The sequence below is a fragment of the Bombina bombina genome, chromosome 5, assembly GCF_027579735.1.
Source record: "Bombina bombina isolate aBomBom1 chromosome 5, aBomBom1.pri, whole genome shotgun sequence".
NCBI classification, from domain to species: domain Eukaryota; kingdom Metazoa; phylum Chordata; class Amphibia; order Anura; family Bombinatoridae; genus Bombina; species Bombina bombina.
In genome coordinates this window covers 394130297-394148788 of record NC_069503.1, presented here as the reverse complement: position 1 = coordinate 394148788, position 18492 = coordinate 394130297, and the positions used below count along the sequence as shown (strand labels likewise).

General features: G+C 40.8%; 1 protein-coding gene across 1 annotated transcript in view; it reads right to left on the bottom strand.

Annotated features, from left to right (window-relative positions):
- The window catches only part of LOC128661490 (ubiquitin-conjugating enzyme E2 E2), a 141198-nt gene extending 126963 nt beyond the window's left edge, over window positions 1-14235 (bottom strand). Inside the window, exon 1 of the mRNA XM_053715739.1 lies at window positions 14117-14235. Within this exon, the coding sequence (XP_053571714.1) occupies window positions 14117-14235 (119 nt within the window). The remainder of the gene's footprint in view (window positions 1-14116) is intronic.
- Between the last annotated feature and the right edge of the window lie 4257 nt (window positions 14236-18492).

Here is an 18492-nt window from a genome sequence, read left to right as displayed (position 1 = left end):
CCAAGGGTTCATGACCTCAGGAATAGAACAGAAACAGATATCTATATCTGCGTAGGAGCCCACATATCCGGGCAGAAGCGATGGATGAGCTCACCCATAACCGCACGACTGTTAGACAGCCAGGCTAACCCTTCGGCTAAGAACTAGCTGTCCTAACAAGAATCGGCTAAGAAACCTTTCTCCAGGGCACTCTGGAAGGACCATAGAGAACCTCAAGAAATATAAAAGCAGAGAGATCAACACCCCTCCTCAAAAACAGGGGGAGAAGGCTGTTAACCCAAAGAGAAAACGAGGGACCAGCAACAAGCTGAGGAAGGAAACGGACACCCTTCCGAAAAACCCTTTTCAAGATACATCAAAACACCATGGGCGCAGACCCTGTCTAACACCATAATAAGGAGCACCCATAATGAAGAAGACCAACCACGAAAACGAGTCATAGCACAAAAAGGGAGCAATCAGGTACCCTGATGCCTACCCCTGACAGATTGATTAACCCAGAAGAGGTGACATAGTCGAAGCTTACAAGGAAGAATAAACTTCCCCATCACAGAAGGATCCAGAGATCTACTTAAGAATCCCTGACCACGATCCCCTAAGGGTAATACTAGGATAGGCACGAACGCCCATAGAACCTAGAACGGATCCCACCAAAGGTACAGATCCGTCAAAAGGACACACCAAAGGAGAGTCCCTCGACCTCCTGCTGAGCTTTCAGAGTCAGAAAAAGGATCTACTTCAGAAAGAACCCAACTGGAAAAGACTCAGAAGACCAGGTGCTCAGAGTAGAAAGAGTGACCAAAGTAAACCCCCTCTAACATATCAGAATCCTCCATAACTCGACTAAGTAGATTATGGTTAAAAAACAACTGGCACCTTAAACCCCCAACGGCTGGGGCACTTACCACCTCCTAAGACCCAGACAGGTAGAGAAAAAGGATCCTCTCCGCAGTCGCATGGTCAGGAATACGGAAATGGGAAACCAAAAACGTGACCGCACCCGGTCACATGGTGCAACGTGCAGGATTCACTCCCGCTAATAAAAGCGTGCCAGTCCATAAAAACTGTGCTGCACGAAATTAACCTGTGCGTTCCGTAAAGGCCTATGAGCCCCAAAAGTCACCTACACATAAGCAGTCAAAATCACATAACAAACATGAATAAAACCCCCACACTGCTCAATAATTTCCCTCCGGAGATATTAACCCTTGATTCCATAAAGATAAAGGAGTCCCACTGAGACCCTGTTTTCTAACGTTACAAGTGTGTAAAAACTGAAAAGATCTTACCGGAATCTATGCCGTGGAACAGTGACATGGTCCTTCAAGTTTGACAGACTGTAGCAACGCTTCTAATATGGACTTGAGTGCAGAAAAGCAGGCAGCGAAACTCGTCAACGCCCAGCTTAAGGGGCTGTTAATATGAGTCGGGATAGTTTCGCAGAAAGATTATCCCTGCATCTCCGAACTGAGAGGCTGACAAGACTACTTAAAATTCCAGTCCCAACTCTTACTCCATAAGGAACATCCATAATCTTCAGACACTTCTCTGCCAACCCCCTGTGACGAAAGGCAAAGAATGACTGGGGGATGAGGAAGGTGGGGGAGGTATTTAAGCGTTTGGCTGGGGTGTCTTTGCCTCTTCCTAGTGGCCAGGTTCTGTATTCCCAAAAGTAATGAATGCAGCTTTGGACTCTCCCAGTATTTAGAAAGAAATGACTAATTTGCTGTCCATTTGGCAGTGCATATACAGATATATATATAGATATATATATATATATATATATATATATATAGATATATATATATATATATATATATATATATTGATATAATATTCAACACTCACCATAGTGGAAATTTTGTGCCCTGATAGATTTTATATATATATATATATATATATATATATATATATATATATATATATACACACACACACACACACACGCAAACACCTTGACCACAATGCTTTCATTTTAAGATTGATTCCCAAGAAATGTACTGTGAGAAGCACTTATGTCGCAGGACTAAGTATCAATACTTTTGAGCTACAAGCTATGTTCACATTTTACAGATCATAGCTTGCTTTGATACATCAGACTATCAAGCCCCTAAAATCCCTTTGATGCCGCTATTTACATTCCATTCCTTTGCTAGATCAACAATCACTTCCACATTCTTTCACTTAGCTTTAAAGATTAGAAGCAGGCTGTCTGCCAGATTTCTATATTGAACATAAAACAATCAAAGTGAAAGGACAATGTCTGCAAGAAGTAAAATGACACAATGAAAAGGGTAGCTGTTCTAAAGAAACTAAAGTGTTGAAAATGGATCCTTGACAAAAACATTATAGCTTGCGAAAGAAAGGGGGCATAAGCAGTTGTGTGCACAAGTGAGCCAACAGTAATTTCTTCCAGGGTAACATTTCCACTCAGTAAATCCCTGCTAATGAACAAGTGACTATTTAACCTTTTACTGCCAAACAAGGAGGCAAACACAATGTTATACAATGTATTGTCTAGTTGTGCTCCCTAGTTGGTAAGGGGTTAAACAGACAAGTCTCTAACTTTAAATGCCTTCAAGTGGTTAAAGAATGCTAAGTATAAAACTGTCTGTTAGCTTAGGCTGGCACTTCCCATGTAAATGCAGGAATAATATATAAGTCCCAGCAAAACATTCTAGATTGAACAAAAAATTCTGTTATATATCTAGGTGCTTATTTTACAAACACTATTGTAATAATTTTACTTTAGTAAATATTTTTATAAAGATGAGAAGTCTACTTATTCCAAACTAACCATTCACCCACTGTGTGCTCCAAAATCTGGTCCAGGGTTGTGTAAACAGAGCCCCATTTTTACACATTTACGTCCCTTTAGTTTATTTGCAGCTATATTTGTACATTATATAGAAGAACCTAAAGCTTTCAGCAAGATTGCATGGCAGAAAATGATTGCACACTCCAAACTAACCAAGCTGAATCCGTTTTGCTGTAGTACTGTGCCTGTGCAGCAATTTTGACTTTGCGCAATGCTGAGCAAAATTAACATACACAGCATTTATTGTGGCTTCACGCCCTAGAGGAAATATCTTGTTCTGTGCAATTAACTGCCTATTTAATATGACTGGAATCTTGTCAACATTTAATCTGAGAACAAACTTCACATGTAATAAACACTAAATCAATAAACAACCTTTTTATAGCTCACTATGTTATCATGAAGGAAATCATCAATGTGAGTTTATTACGTTTTATGATTAAATGAAAATATCAAAATACATAATGTAACAAAGCAATACTAATTACTTTTTTTGTAAAGTGTTGCCAAATTCCTTAGTGCTGGGGTACATAATGAAATAAATATACAAATACATATACAGAAAATGATTAAACAAAACACAATACAAGAGTGGGAGGAGCTGCTTAAAATTGACAGGCTAATTATTGTTCATTCTTAAAGTGATAGAAAGGTCAAAACTGAAATGTGCATGGGTTCATTTTTATTATACATGGGCGTGAAACCCCAAATTTTTCTTTCATGATTCAGATAGAGCATACAATTTTATACAATTTTTTAACTTCTATTATCACATTTTCTTTTTTTTCTTGGTATCTTTTGTTGAAAAGCAGGGGGGTCTGGCACAGTTTTGCAAGAATGTTATCCATTTGCAAGAGCACAAAGAATATCATGAATACTAAGCAAATTTGATAATAGATGTAAATTGGAAAGTTTTTTTTTTTTAAATTGTACTCTGCCTGAATCACAATATACAATTTTTGGGTTTCATATCCCTATAAATAACAAAATTATGCTTACCTGATAGTTTCCTTTCCATCGAGGGGAGGAGAGTCCACGGCTTCATTCATTACTGTTGGGAATTAAGAACCTGGCCACCAGGAGGAGGCAAAGACACCCCAGCCAAAAGCTTAAATACCTCCTCCACTTCCCTCATTCCCCAGTCATTCTGCCGAGGGAACAAGGAACAGTAAGAGAAATATCAGTGTATAAATGGTGCCATGGACTCTCCTCTCCTCGATGGAAATGAAATTATCAGGTAAGCATAATTTTTGTTTTCCATCTAAAGGGGTGGAGAGTCCACAGCTTCATTCATTACTATTGGGAACAAATACCAAAGCTCTAGAGGACACTGAATGAAACCGGAGGGTAAAAAGGGCAAACCCTAATCAGAGGGCACCACAGCCTGTAAAACCTTTCTCCCCAGAACAGCTTCCGCAGAAGCAAAAACATTAAATTTGTAAAACTTTGTAAAAGTGTGTTAGGAGGACAAAGTAGCCGCCTTACAAATTTGATCCATAGAGGCCTCATGCTTGAAGGCCCAAGACGAAGCCACAGCTCTAGTTGAATGAGCGGTGATCCTCTGAGGAGGCTTATGTCCCGCAGTCTCATAAGCCAAGCAAATCAAACTCCTCAACCAAAAGGACAAAGAAGTAGCAAAGGCCCTTTGCCCCTTGCGCTTCCCAAAATACACCACAAAAAGAGATGTACAGGCCCATTTATCAAAGGGCTTGCGGACCTGATCCGACACTGCGGATCAGGTCCGCAAGACCTCGCTAAATGCGGAGAGCAATATGCTTTCCGCATTTAACATTGTACCAGCAGCTCACAAGAGCTGCTGGTGCAACGCCGCCCCCTGCTGACTCGCGGCCAATCGGCCGCCAGCAGGGAGCTGTCAATCAACCCGATCGTATTCGATCGGGTTGATGTCTGGCGATTCCTGTCCGCCTGTTCAGAGCAGGCGGACAGGGTTATGGAGCAGCGGTCTTTAGACACGGCCCTTCAAGCTCCATACGGAACTTGATAAATGGGCCTGGTAGACTGCCTGAAATCCTGTGTAGACTGAAGATAGAACTTCAAGGCACTAACCACATCCAGGTTGTGAAGTAACCGCTCGTTAGAAGAAGAAAGGTTAGGACACAAAGAAGGAACAACTATTTCCTGATTGATGTTACGGTTAGACACCACCTTGGGAAGAAAACCCAACCCAGTGCGAAGCACAGCATTATCCGCATGAAACACCAGATAAGGAGGCTCACTTTGCAGCCAGTTCAGATACTCTGCACGCCGATGCAACAGCCAACAGGAAAAGTACCTTCCAGGACAGAATCTTAATGTCAATAGAATGCATAGGTTCAATCGGAACCCTCTGCAAAACCTTAAGGACCAAGTTTAAGCTCCATGGGGGAGCAGACTGTCTAAAGACAGACCTGATTCTAGACAGCCTGAACAAAAGATTGAATGTCAGGGAGCTCAGCGAGTCTCCTATGCAACAAGACTGATAATGCCGAAATCTGTCCCTTTAAGGAACTAGCGGCAAGTTCCTTCTCCAAACTGTCTTGGAGAAAGGACAGAATCCTGGATACCTTCACCTTATGCCAAGGATATCCCTGCTTTTCACACCAGGACAAGTAAGTCCTCCACACCTTATGGTAGATGCGACGAGTGACTGGCTTCCTTGCCTAACTTAGAGTATCAATCACACTTTCAGAAAAGCCTCTATTGGCCAAGACTAGGCATTCAATCTCCACGCAGTCAGCCTCAGAGAATCTAGATTTCGATGTTGAAAAGGGCCCTGTTCCAGCAGATCCCTGCGACAGAGTAACCTTCACGGCGGAGAGGATGACATCCCCACCAGATCCGCAAACCACTTCCTCTGTGGCCACGAAGGAGCATTCAGAATGGCCGAGGCCCGCTTCTGTTTGATGCGTGCCACTACACGAGGTAGAAGTGGTAACGGTGGCAAAATGTAAGCTAGACTGAATCCACAAGGAACCACTAAGGCGTCTATCAGCTATGCCTGGGGATCCCTGGACCTCGACCCATATTGGGGCAGCTTGGAATTGAATCTGAACGCCATGAGATCCATCTCCGGCGTTCCCCATCTGTGAGAAATCTCCGCAAACACCTCGGGGTGAAGAGACCATTCCCCCGGATGGAAAGATTGCCTGCTGAGAAAGTCTGCTTCCCAGTTGTCCACACCTGGAATGTGAATTGCCGAGAGCGAGCAGTTGTGGGACTCCGCCCAATCCAAGATCCGAGACACCTCCATTATTGCGAGGAAGCTCCTCGTACCCCCCTGATGGTTGATGTACGCCACCGAGGTAATGTTGTCGGTCTGGAATCTAATGAAGCTGACCGACCCCAGAGAAGGCCATGCCTTCAGAGCATTTTAAATTGCTCAGAGTTCTAGGATGTTTATCAGAAGGGGAAACTCCCCCCGGGACCATTTTCCTTGTGCCATCCTGGCACCCCAAACAGTTCCCCATCCTGCTACACTGGTGTCCGTGGTCACAATTTCCCAGGACGGTCTCAAGAAGGATGTCCCCATGGACAGTTGATCCGGATGGATCCACCAAGAGAGGGAGTTCTGAGTCCGAGCATCCATGGAAATCAGCTGTGATAGATCTGACTGATCGCCGTTCCACTGTCTCAACATACACAAATGAAGAGGTCTGAGATGGAACCTGGCGAATGGGATGACATCTATGCTTGAAACCATGAGACCTATCAGATCCATACATTGAGCCACCGAGGGGCTTGTAGAGGACTGAAGGGCAAGACAGGTGGACGAAAGCTTCCTGCGTCGCTGATCTGTAAAAAAAAATATTTTCATGGACATAGAGTCTATTATCGTGCCCAGGAACTCCACCCTGTTGCTGGGAACCAGGGAACTCTTTCCTGAGTTGATCTTCCAACCGTGAGATTGGAGCAAAAGAAGGAGAGCCCTCAAATGATCCTCTGTGAGGCTGAGCGACGGCGCCTGAACTAGGATGTCGTCCAGATAAGGCACCACTCCAATGCCCCCGGATCTGGCCACTGCAAGCAGTGCCCCAGAACCTTCGTAAAGACTCTCGGGGCCGTCGCCAGACCAAAAGGAAGGGCCACAAACTGGAAGTGTTGGTCCAGAAACGCAAATCTTAGGAACCTGGAATGGTCCCTGTGAATTGGCACATGAAGGTAAGCGTCCTTCAAGTCTATAGTCGTCATGAACTGTCCCTGTTGAACTAGAGGCAGGAAAGATCTGATCATTTCCATTGTGAACGATGGAACACTCATAAACTTGTTCAAACACTTTAGGTACAAAATCGGGTGGAACGTGCCCTCCTACTTTGGAACCACAAAAAGATTATAATAGTACCCTAGACCCCTCTCTGCTAGGGGTACTGGTATGATAACCCAGAGAGAAGCGAGATCTCTCACACACTCTAGAAAGGCCTCTCTCTTTTCTGGTCTTGAAGACAGGTTTGACAAGAGAAATCTGCTACCGCGCAGATGGGATCTGAACCATATCCTGTAACCCTGGGAGAAAACCTTGAGAACCCAAGGGTCCTGAACGTCCTGCAACCAGGCATTTGAGAATAGAGATAATCTGCCCCCTACTTGTTTCGGAGACCGGTCGGGGGCCACCCCTTCATGCCGATTTCGTCTCGGCGGGCTTCTTGCTTTGTTTAGACTTGTTCCAAGATTGAGCCGGCTTCCAAGATCCCTTGGACTGTCCCGCTTTCACAGCGGGTTGCTGTCGCTGGGCCTTGTCCGCACGAAAGGGAAGAAAAGTAGATCCCTTAGGCTTAGCCTTCTTATCCTGCGGTAGGAAAGCTCCCTTGCCTCCCGTAACCGTGGATATGATTGAATCCAATCCTGGCCCGAACAGGATCTTTTCTTGAAAAGGCAGGGACAACATAATTTGCAATAATTTGCATATTGGCATTGCAGATGAAAGAATTGGCGACCTTCAGTGCCTTAATCTTATCCTGTATCTCATCGATTGAAGTCTCCCCCTCGACTATTTCACACAGGGATTCACACCAATATGTCGCAGCTCCAGTGACCACCGCAACGGCCGCTGCTGGCTGAAAAACAAACTCTGTGTGCTGAAACCTCTTTCAACATGTTTTCCAGCTTTTTCTCCATGGGCACTTTAAACGATGAACTATCCTCAAGGGGAATAGTTGTCCGCTTCGAGAGCGTAGAGATAGCCCCATCCACCTTAGGGATGGTCCCCCACAGCTCAAGCTGAGAGTTCGGAACACAGAACAGTTTCTTAAAAGAAGAAGGGGAAAAGGAAGAAACTAATCGCTTCCATTCATTCTTAATAATATTTGCCATCTTAACAGGACCGGGAAGGTCTGTGGCACTACCCTGTCCTCGTATACCTATCAAGCTTAGGAATCGCAGGTTCCTCCGGAATCTTAGGTTCTGGAACCTCCAGATTAGCAAGCACCTGCCGCAGCAAAAAGCGCAAATTCTCCATCCTAAACCTAAAACCAGGCTCCAAAGAGTCGGAGTGGGCCTCGTCATCGTATAGAGCCTCTGGGATTTCCATCGGCGTAGACAAACCCTGGGTCATGATACACCCTACGTTTGCGCTTAGCAGAACGTGGTAAGGCAAGTATCACTTTCAAAACCGCAGATTCCAATTGGTCCGCAAAGCCTGACGGCCAACAAATCTTTCCAGAAGGAGTAACGGTTGGACCCCGGGGTGCTGCCTATGCAATCGGAGATGAATGCAGGGAACGCTCAGAGGTGAACGGCTCAGTAGTACTAGACATCTGTTTACATTTAGATGTTGTAACTTTATCAAGGCATGTGGAACATAGTTGAGCAGGCTGATCTACTAGGACCTCCTCACTATAAACACAGGAATGAGACTTTGTTAAAGAGGGAGAACCCTCTAAACACGTCAGAGTCCTCCATAGCTTGCGCTTTTGTTCGGACTAGCTTAACTTACAAAATGCACCTTTATACCTGCAATGGCCGGGGCACTCACCACCTCCTAGGACCCAGACTACAGAAACCATTACGTCTCCTACACCACAGATCAACAGAGGAAGAGAGATAGGCACACCCAGTCACATAGAGTGCCTGGCAGGACCACGCCTGCACTAAGGAAAAAAATGTGCCAAAAAGGGCTGCACAATATTACCGCAAGTAACCTGAAAGTTCCACACATTGCCAGAGCCTCATCTCGCACATGATGCAGCAATGACACAATAAACAATATCATGTATAACCCCCCCCCCGTTCAATAATCCCCTTTCCAGGAATATTAACCCTTGATTCTTTAAAATCTTTTAAAGATAAAAGGCATCAATCTACGCCGTGGAAGAGGAACACGGCCTTCAAGTGTGACAGTTCAGTAGCCTTGCTCCTGACATGGACTTGAGCATAGAAAGCAGGTAGCGAAACTTGTCAATGCTGATTGCTTGCGGAGTTGTTAATATGAGTCGAGATCGTTTCACAGAAAGACTCTCCCTGCATCTCCGGACTCTTAACTTTCGCCCAGGCTCTCACTGAGAGGCTGACAGGACTACTTAAAACTCCAGTCCCAATGCGAAGAGTACTACCCTCCATAAGAGACTACTCCGAATCTCCGGCACTTCTCCGATATCCTCCTGTGACAAAAGGCAAAGAATGACTGGGGGATGAGGGAAGTTGGGGAGATATTTAAGCCTTTGGCTGGGGTGTCTTTGCCAGGTTCTTAATTCCCAACAGTAATGATTGAAGCCGTGGACTCTCCTCCCCTTTAGATGGAAAAAAGTTTTTTTGTATTCTCATAGTCAGCAGTGTCTTGTATGAAACAAATGATGTCTTCTCTGATGCAATACAAACTACTGCCAGCTTGATGTTGAATACTGGTGCAAAGGTCCTCACAACTATGTGCATAAGCCACTGAAACCCATTGATAACTTTTACTAGAAGCATTTTTACTAATGGAAGAATACTACAAAAATGCATCCATGTACAATTCAATTTCTACCTTTGTATGGCAATTGAAAAATGTTCAGGATATAACATCATCAATCATACTATCAATACAGTTACTATAGAATACACTGAGCTAGATCATAAATATATTGCAAAAATGGATAGTCATTAAAACAAAATAAACAAAGCTTTCTTTGTTGTATTTTTTTAAAAATACAGAATATAATTGCCAATATTATTATTGCAGGTGTTAAAATATATGGTTACCTCCATGTGCTTACTACTCTGTCTGACCCTGGCCTCATCATTCTCTTGTTGTCCTTTGCTGAAGAAACAAAATTGCACTACTGGCAGCTAGCTGAACACTTCTAGTTAGCCAATCACAAGAGACAAATGTGTGCAGGCACCAATCTGCTGCTAGCTCCCACTAGTATAGGATATGTGCGTATTCTTTTTCAACAAGAGAACAAAGCATATTTGAAAATAGAAGTGAATTTAAAAAGGTCTTAAAATTGCATGCTCTATCGGAATCATACAAGTTTAATTTTGACTTTCCTATCCCTTTAAATGTCCTTCATTTTCTTGATATCCTTTGTTGAAGAATCAGTAATGAACTAATGGGAGCTAGCTGAACATAACAGGTAAACTAATCACAAGAGGCATATGTATGAGGCCACCAATCACCAGCTATCTTCCAGTAGTACATTGCTGCTCCTGAGTCTACCTCGGTATGATCTTTAATAAAGGATACCTATATAACAAAGCAAATTAGACAATAGAAGTAAACTGGAATGTAAAATAGCACTCTATATCTGAATCACAAAAGAAAAAAAAATTGTTTAATGTCCAAACCCCCCACTTCTTTCCAATTTCCTTCTATTATAAATGTTGCTTAGTTCTCTTTGTATCCTTTGTTATGGAGTAATTCAGGGGGAGCTCAGGAATGTGCACGTGTCTTTAGCCATCTGGCAAAAGTGTTTCCAAAAATCAAATAGTGACCTTACACACAGTTGCAAAAACTGAGGCCATAGAATGCTAAAGACATGTGCACGTTTCTAAGCTCCTTTCAGCAAACCTAGTTTTACTCTTCATCAAAGGCTACAACACGATATAGATATAGCAATAATGCTGTCTGTGACATTTGTTTTTTAAATGAAACCACTGTGAGATTAATTATCAGAAGACAAGCACATATTAAACCCACACACTACATGCACATATATTATAGAAATCCCTGCCTGCCTGCTACCTAATATCATGAATAAAATAAAGCAAAGAGGAGCGATGTGTCCAATTCATCCGGCTGTTGAGCAGCCATCAATCATGATGTTTAAGAGCTATAATTGGCTGTTTGACATCCACCGCAAAGGTGACTGGATATGTGTTTTCATTTGAGATAATGAATGTTATTTAAGTGCCGCTGAAAGTAAGCACACTGTCACAATGATCTTATTGTTTTGCCACTGCTGACAGCTTCCTAGAAACTCCTCCATCAAAAAACGAAGACAATTCCATTTACTGATCTTCTGAGTGTACTTAGAAGCCAACAACCATTTTATAGGTTCTTCCTACTTTACAGTCACTTTATCACCTTTACATTTCATAACATTTAATCTCATGAATCTGAGCATTATACTATAATAACATGTGCTTTTCGTTTATCCTTCTGTAAGTCTGGGAAAGTGATCATTCAGAGAGCAACCTCCTAGTATTGCATTAGCAGTTCCTTCATTATATACAGCATTAACACACATTTAATATATAACAGGTTGCTTCATGTGGATTACTGAATAGCAAATAAAGGACTATAACCCACATAGGCTGTAGATTTAAAGGGACAGTAAGCACCTTGTAATTACATTGAAGTTTTGTTGTCCTGTTGTAGTATAACACATCAGCCATGTCTAAAGTTTGTTAAAGCAAATTAATATCCATTTTACTGCATTTGTTTCTCAAAAGTCAAACTAGACACCACCGTTTGCTTTAGTTGGAAGAGCTAATCTAAGCTTGAGTCGGCAGAGAATAAGGCTAGCTATGGTCATATCTTTTAATACAAAATGGATTGCCTTTGCCGTAGTTATCAGTTAAAGCCAATTAGAAAAATACGTAGTAGGGTTAGCCATAAGTCAGCAGAGTGTATTTCAAATTCATTAGAAATTACAATTTTTAGAACTAAATTGCATTAAAATTGGGTAAAATAAATAATGAAAATATATTGCAAAGTTGTTTCATTATGCATAACTAAATGTTTTATATAAAAATCTCAAGGTTTACTGTCCCTTTAAAGGGACAATAAACTTAGCATTTAATCTTTCTGAAACATATTTCATTGAAAAACAAACAAAAACATTGCAATATACATTATTTATACTCTAAGCTTTAGCTCTAAAATACCTCTATATATTGTTTTAGATGTACTGAGTGCAAAGATGTAGGGTGCCTCTATTATACTTAAAGGGATATCAAAGTCAAAATTAAACTTGCATGATTCAGATTGCGCATGTTATTTTAAGACACTTTTAAATTCACGTTTGTTCCCTTGTTATCCTATGTACCTATCCTACACTAGTGGAAGCTAGCTGGTAATTGGGGACTGCACACATTTGTCTCTTGTGTTTGGCTGACTAGATGTGTTCAGCTAACTCTCAGTAGTGCATTTCTGATCCTTCAGCAAATTATATCAAGGAAACAAAGCAGATGTGATTAGAGAAGCAAATTTGAAAGTTGTTAAAAGTGTATGTTCTATCTGAATCCTGAAAGAAAAGATATGGGTTTCATGTCCCTTTAGGTAATGGAAGATGTACCAGAGTGTGAAACAATTAGTTAGATTAGAGCACAAGTTCTAAAGGAAACACAGGATATATGTATACATATACACACATAGCCACTAGGGGGCGCTCTCACATCCACTTGATATAAAGGTGAAAGCTGTTAAACAGATATGAACCAAAAGAAAATCTTCTACATCAGTCAGAGGTTGAGTGTGTGTCTCTTGTCCTCCAATACTGTAGCTTGTCCTGGCAGCTGTTAGTCAAGAGATGTTTAGTCTCCCTAGAAATGGATAATCTACAAAATAAGATAAAACCCAAATTTCTGTTACTAACTGGCCATGGTATGAGATGCCAGGAACATGGATTCCCCAAAACTTTTCAAGGGGGTATATCCCTGAACTGTTCTTTATTTTCCAAACTTTGTAAATTGTTCTACCAAAATAACAGTGTTATCTATTTATTTGTGTATTTGCAGCGCTGTGTTTAATTGCAGATATATGCTGAATTTTATTTTATGTATAACTGATAAAGATCCAGTCTATGAAGATTTCTATTATTGATACCATCTGTTACGTTTTCAGTTCACATGTATTTGAACCTTAAGGGTTTGAAAATAATGAAAATAGTTGATATCCTACTACAATCCATAATTTGCCTACTTTATTTTATATGAAAGGATTATATTTTGTTCTCAATGAAAAACACTAACATGGAAAACACAAGCGTTAAATGATGGTAAACAACGTACTAATTGAAGTATGCCATTAAAAGTATGGTTAGCTCTTGTGATGTGGTTGTTATATTATAGATCGATAAAAAAACTTTTAAAAAGTTGTCACAATATTGCTCCGCCTTCCCACCACTAGTCCGGTTGCATTTGCATTAGAGAGAAAAAACGTATTTTGCGCTAGTGTTAATTCGAATAGCGTGAAAAACCTAACTTCATTTTCCACGTGCTCGTGCATGTATTCCCCCATAGAGATCAAAGAAAGAAAGGGAAAAAAAGTGGGGCAAAACCTAACATCCGAGATCGCACAAACACCATTGCATTTTCGCATTCCCCATAGAAGTCAATGGAGAGAAAAAAATGTTGAAAAAAACAGCCATCACACAAAATAGCATATTTGCGTGTGAAAGATTTATAGTAAATACGTAGTTGAAATCTTTATTAAATATAAATATTGCATAACTATGTTATATCATGTTTTCATCTATTTATATATATATATATATATATATATATATATATATATATATATATATATATGTGTACATATATCAATATTTTTATATGTGTATACATGACTGTAAATACATAAACATATAAATGAATAAATACTTATGTACACATTAGACACATTATATATATATATATATATATATATATATATATATATATATATATATATAAGTTTCCAGAAGACAATGCGATGTATCAAAACCAGCTCCGTCCACAATTAGTTAATGGAGGTGTGTTTAGCAGAGTTTCTCAGGCGGGGGAGTGCATACACTTACTATAACGCTTTATGGAATAATAAACAGTCCCATGTAATATGCCCTCCTAAAGTGCTACCTGTAGATGGCAGAAATACCCACAAAGAACCGAAGGACGGTAACTCACCATCCCCGGTCCATCTGAGGAATCTGCTCCAGGAAAGAAAGCACAGAGCGGCTGGCGTCGTTCTTCGGTATGCACTCCGCTGTGTCTGCACCCGGCTCCAGATTACTTCCGGGTTCCATGTGACTGTACTCCTCCAATGATGCCCTCAGTGTTAGGTCTCCAGGAGACGTCACTCTTACAGATGATCCACTGCGATACTTGGAGGTGCCGTGCCGGTCAGGGAAAGCAGGTAAGTTTCAAAAGTAGAAAAGAAGGCTGGCACATCTCCTTGAAATCGTAAAAGTTTTCTTTATTTCGGTCAAAATTAAAACAAGCAGGGTTGCAAAGCTCAGGAAACAATGCTTTACATGTTTTGGCGTCTCAGCCTTAATCATAAGCATAGTTCAACTTAAAAGAATGCTAAAAATAAATAGGGCTTGCCCCTCACTTATTGGACATAATACATCATGTGACTGACCTACCCAGAAATAAGTAAATACAAGGATTTTGACATTATGCTGAAGGATACAATTGCCACTTTAAAGAAAGAGTTAACTCTTATCAAACATGGTAAATATTTAAGGGACCTAGCTGATTATAACTCAGGCAAAGTTTATATTTGGTAAAAACCAGAATAGAGGTAGACCTAGGAGCAGATGTCCCAGACAAAATAGAAATAGTAGTTTTGGGAGTAATACTAGCAATGAATCAGACTCAGGTGAGGACAGTGCACACCAGAAGTTTGCCGATAAGGGCGGTAGTGTGGTGGTATGGCAAAAAACACATTATATCAATGAAATTATGAGACAACTTGAGAATAAGATGATTTGTCATACTCAGCCACAATCCACTATAGTGTTTACAACACAGCTTAAGACCCTTTTAGACAAAGGCCTAATGGCTGGTCACCTGGACCAGGGTACTTATTTTCATTATGTCCAACAACCTATTGTTCGAATATTTCATGTGCTTCTCAAAGTGCACAAGTCCCTGGATGATGTCAGAGGCCGGCCCATAGTGTCGGGCATTGGCTCTCTTTGTGAGAAATTGTCTGAATGGTTAGACAGTATTTTACAACCACTGGTTCTTAAGCTCCCGAGTTACTTACGAGACACCAAACAGGTCCTCCAGAAGTTTGAGAGTTTTCAGTGCAATGACAATGACTGCTGGTTAACAGTAGACGTAGTCTCTCTTTATTCCTCAATCCCCCATCAAGTGGGTTTAAGAGCAGTGGAATATTTTCTGCGTAATTGCACTGATTACACCTCCACCTTTGTTGATTACCTGATCGAGGGTAACTGATTTCCTTCTGACCCATAATTATTTTTCGTTCCTGGATAATTATTATCTTCAAATCCGGGGAACAGCAATGGGGGCGAGATTTCCCCCTCATTCGCAAAATTAACTATGGGCTGGTGGGAGTCAATTTTTCTGTACGGTGAGCGAATCCTTTCATCTTATATATCCGATCTTATTATCGGTATATAGATGATTTGTTGCTTGTATGGACAGGAGATGACCGGTTGATCAGTGACTTCATTGATTATCTCAATGATAATCCATGTGGACTCCGGTTTACACATGAATACAATAGGACAGAATTAATTTTTGGGATATCACTTTATCATTTAACCGTGACAGGAATTGTGTGGAGACTACTATGTATAGGAAACCCATCTCGGGTAATACCCTCTTACATGGTCACAGTAATCATCCGAAACATGTCCCATATTCAATTATTAAGGGACAGTTGATCAGGACTAAACAAAATTGTAGTAGCCAATTAGATTACGAATGTCAGAGTAAAGATCTTATCAAAAGATTTATACAAAGGGGCTATAACAAGAGAGTGATACAAAAAGCACAATTAGAGGTTGATACTATCAGTCGAGAGTCTCTCCTTAGAGAGAAACCAGACAAAATAAAACAGTCGAAATTCTCCACTGACAGAGTAAGTTTTGTAACCCAATACTCAACCGAATACCATCAAATCTGTAGAGTAATTAAAAGACATTTTCCTATGCTTCTGGCGGATGACAAGCTGCAACAAGAAGTACACAAAGGTTGCAATTTTTCCTATTGAAAAGGTGTCACCTTAGGCAATCTATTGTCACCCAGTGAGCTCAAAAGTAACAGACAAACTAGTTCTTGGCTACAAGTGAAAGGCATGCACAGATGCGGTTACAGTCAGTGTATCCCTGCAGTTTTGCGAATTTTTCAAACACATTTGAATCACACACTAATGGCAAAAAAACATGATCTTGACACCTGTGTAAACTGTAGGTCTAAAAATGCAGTATACTTGATCTGGTGCACTTGTAATCAAAAACAATACATAGGCTGTATGATACGAGAGGTCAGGGAGAGGATAAGACAGCATCTCTCTGATATCAAACGCAAAGACGGTTGTTCAGAGCTTGCAAACCATTTCATCCAAGAACATAACAGTGTTAATACAACACTTAAATGGATGGTGATTGAGGCAGTAAAGTTACCCAAACGAGGAGGCAATATGGGAAAATTACTTTTGAAACGAGAGGCCTTTTGGATTTTTAACCTTGATACAAGAATACCTAAAGGGTATAATTCCATATTTGACCTTATTAACTTTTGGGAGTTAGCTCTACTAACAGCGTAAGCATTTTTGTTTTCTTTTTCTTTTCCCATTTTTTGTAACCTTAGGTTTACCTTTTGCAAATTTTCGCAATTCATCTATGTTCTCTAATAAATCAATCTAGGTTAAATGTACCCATCAAAGTAATCATAAGTCAGCCATTCATTCTACAATTATTCGATTAATAAATTTGCTTAAAGCGCTTACTATTATATATCAAATTTTGATGAAGTAACCTTTGCCCCACTCATCAATTTTTTGCATTCCTCATCTTTTGCATTCCTTATTTTTTGCATTCCTCGTTTTGGTTTAACTTTTGCAAGTATTTATTCCCTCTAAAATACCTATAATTGGTTTATATGTTGCAACATTGCCTTTCACAGCTTCATTGTATATAATAATCTAATAAATTAAAAACAGAATTTATGTTTACCTGATAAATTACTTTCTCCAACGGTGTGTCCGGTCCACGGCGTCATCCTTACTTGTGGGATATTCTCTTCCCCAACAGGAAATGGCAAAGAGCCCAGCAAAGCTGGTCACATGATCCCTCCTAGGCTCCGCCTACCCCAGTCATTCGACCGACGTTAAGGAGGAATATTTGCATAGGAGAAACCATATGATACCGTGGTGACTGTAGTTAAAGAAAATAAATTATCAGACCTGATTAAAAAAACCAGGGCGGGACGTGGACCGGACACACCGTTGGAGAAAGTAATTTATCAGGTAAACATAAATTCCTGTTTCTCCAACATAGGTGTGTCCGGTCCACGGCGTCATCCTTACTTGTGGGAACCAATACCAAGCTTTAGGACACGGATGAAGGGAGGGAGCAAATCAGGTCACCTAAAAGGAAGGCACCACGGCTTGCAAAACCTTTCTCCCCAAAAATAGCCTCAGAAGAAGCAAAAGTATCAAACTTGTAAAATTTGGTAAAAGTGTGCAGTGAAGACCAAGTCGCTGCCCTACATATCTGATCAACAGAAGCCTCGTTCTTGAAGGCCCAAATGGAAGCCACAGCCCTAGTGGAAGGAGCTGTGATCCTTTCAGGAGGCTGCCGTCCGGCAGTCTCGTAAGCCAATCTGATGATGCTTTTAATCCAAAAAGAGAGAGAGGTAGAAGTTGCTTTTTGACCTCTCCTTTTACCAGAATAAACAACAAACAAGGAAGATGTTTGTCTAAAATCCTTTGTAGCATCTAAATAGAATTTTAGAGCGCGAACAACATCCAAATTGTGCAACAAACGTTCCTTCTTCGAAACTGGTTTCGGACACAGAGAAGGCACGACTATCTCCTGGTTAATGTTTTTGTTAGAAACAACTTTTGGAAGAAAACCAGGGTTAGTACGTAAAACCACCGTATCGCATGGAACACCAGATAAGGAGGAGAACACTGCAGAGCAGATAATTCTGAAACTCTTCTAGCAGAAGAAATTGCAACCAAAAACAAACTTTCCAAGATAATAACTTAATATCAACGGAATGTAAGGGTTCAAACGGAACCCCCTGAAGAACTGAAAGAACTAAGTTGAGACTCCAAGGAGGAGTCAAAGGTTTGTAAACAGGCTTGATTCTAACCAGAGCCTGAACAAAGGCTTGAACATCTGGCACAGCTGCCAGCTTTTTGTGAAGTAACACAGACAAGGCAGAAATCTGTCCCATCAAGGAACTTGCAGATAATCCTTTTTCCAATCCTTCTCGAAGGAAGGATAGCCTCTTAGGGAATCTTAACCTTGGTCCCAAGGGAATCCTTTAGATTCACACCAACAGATATATTTTTTCCA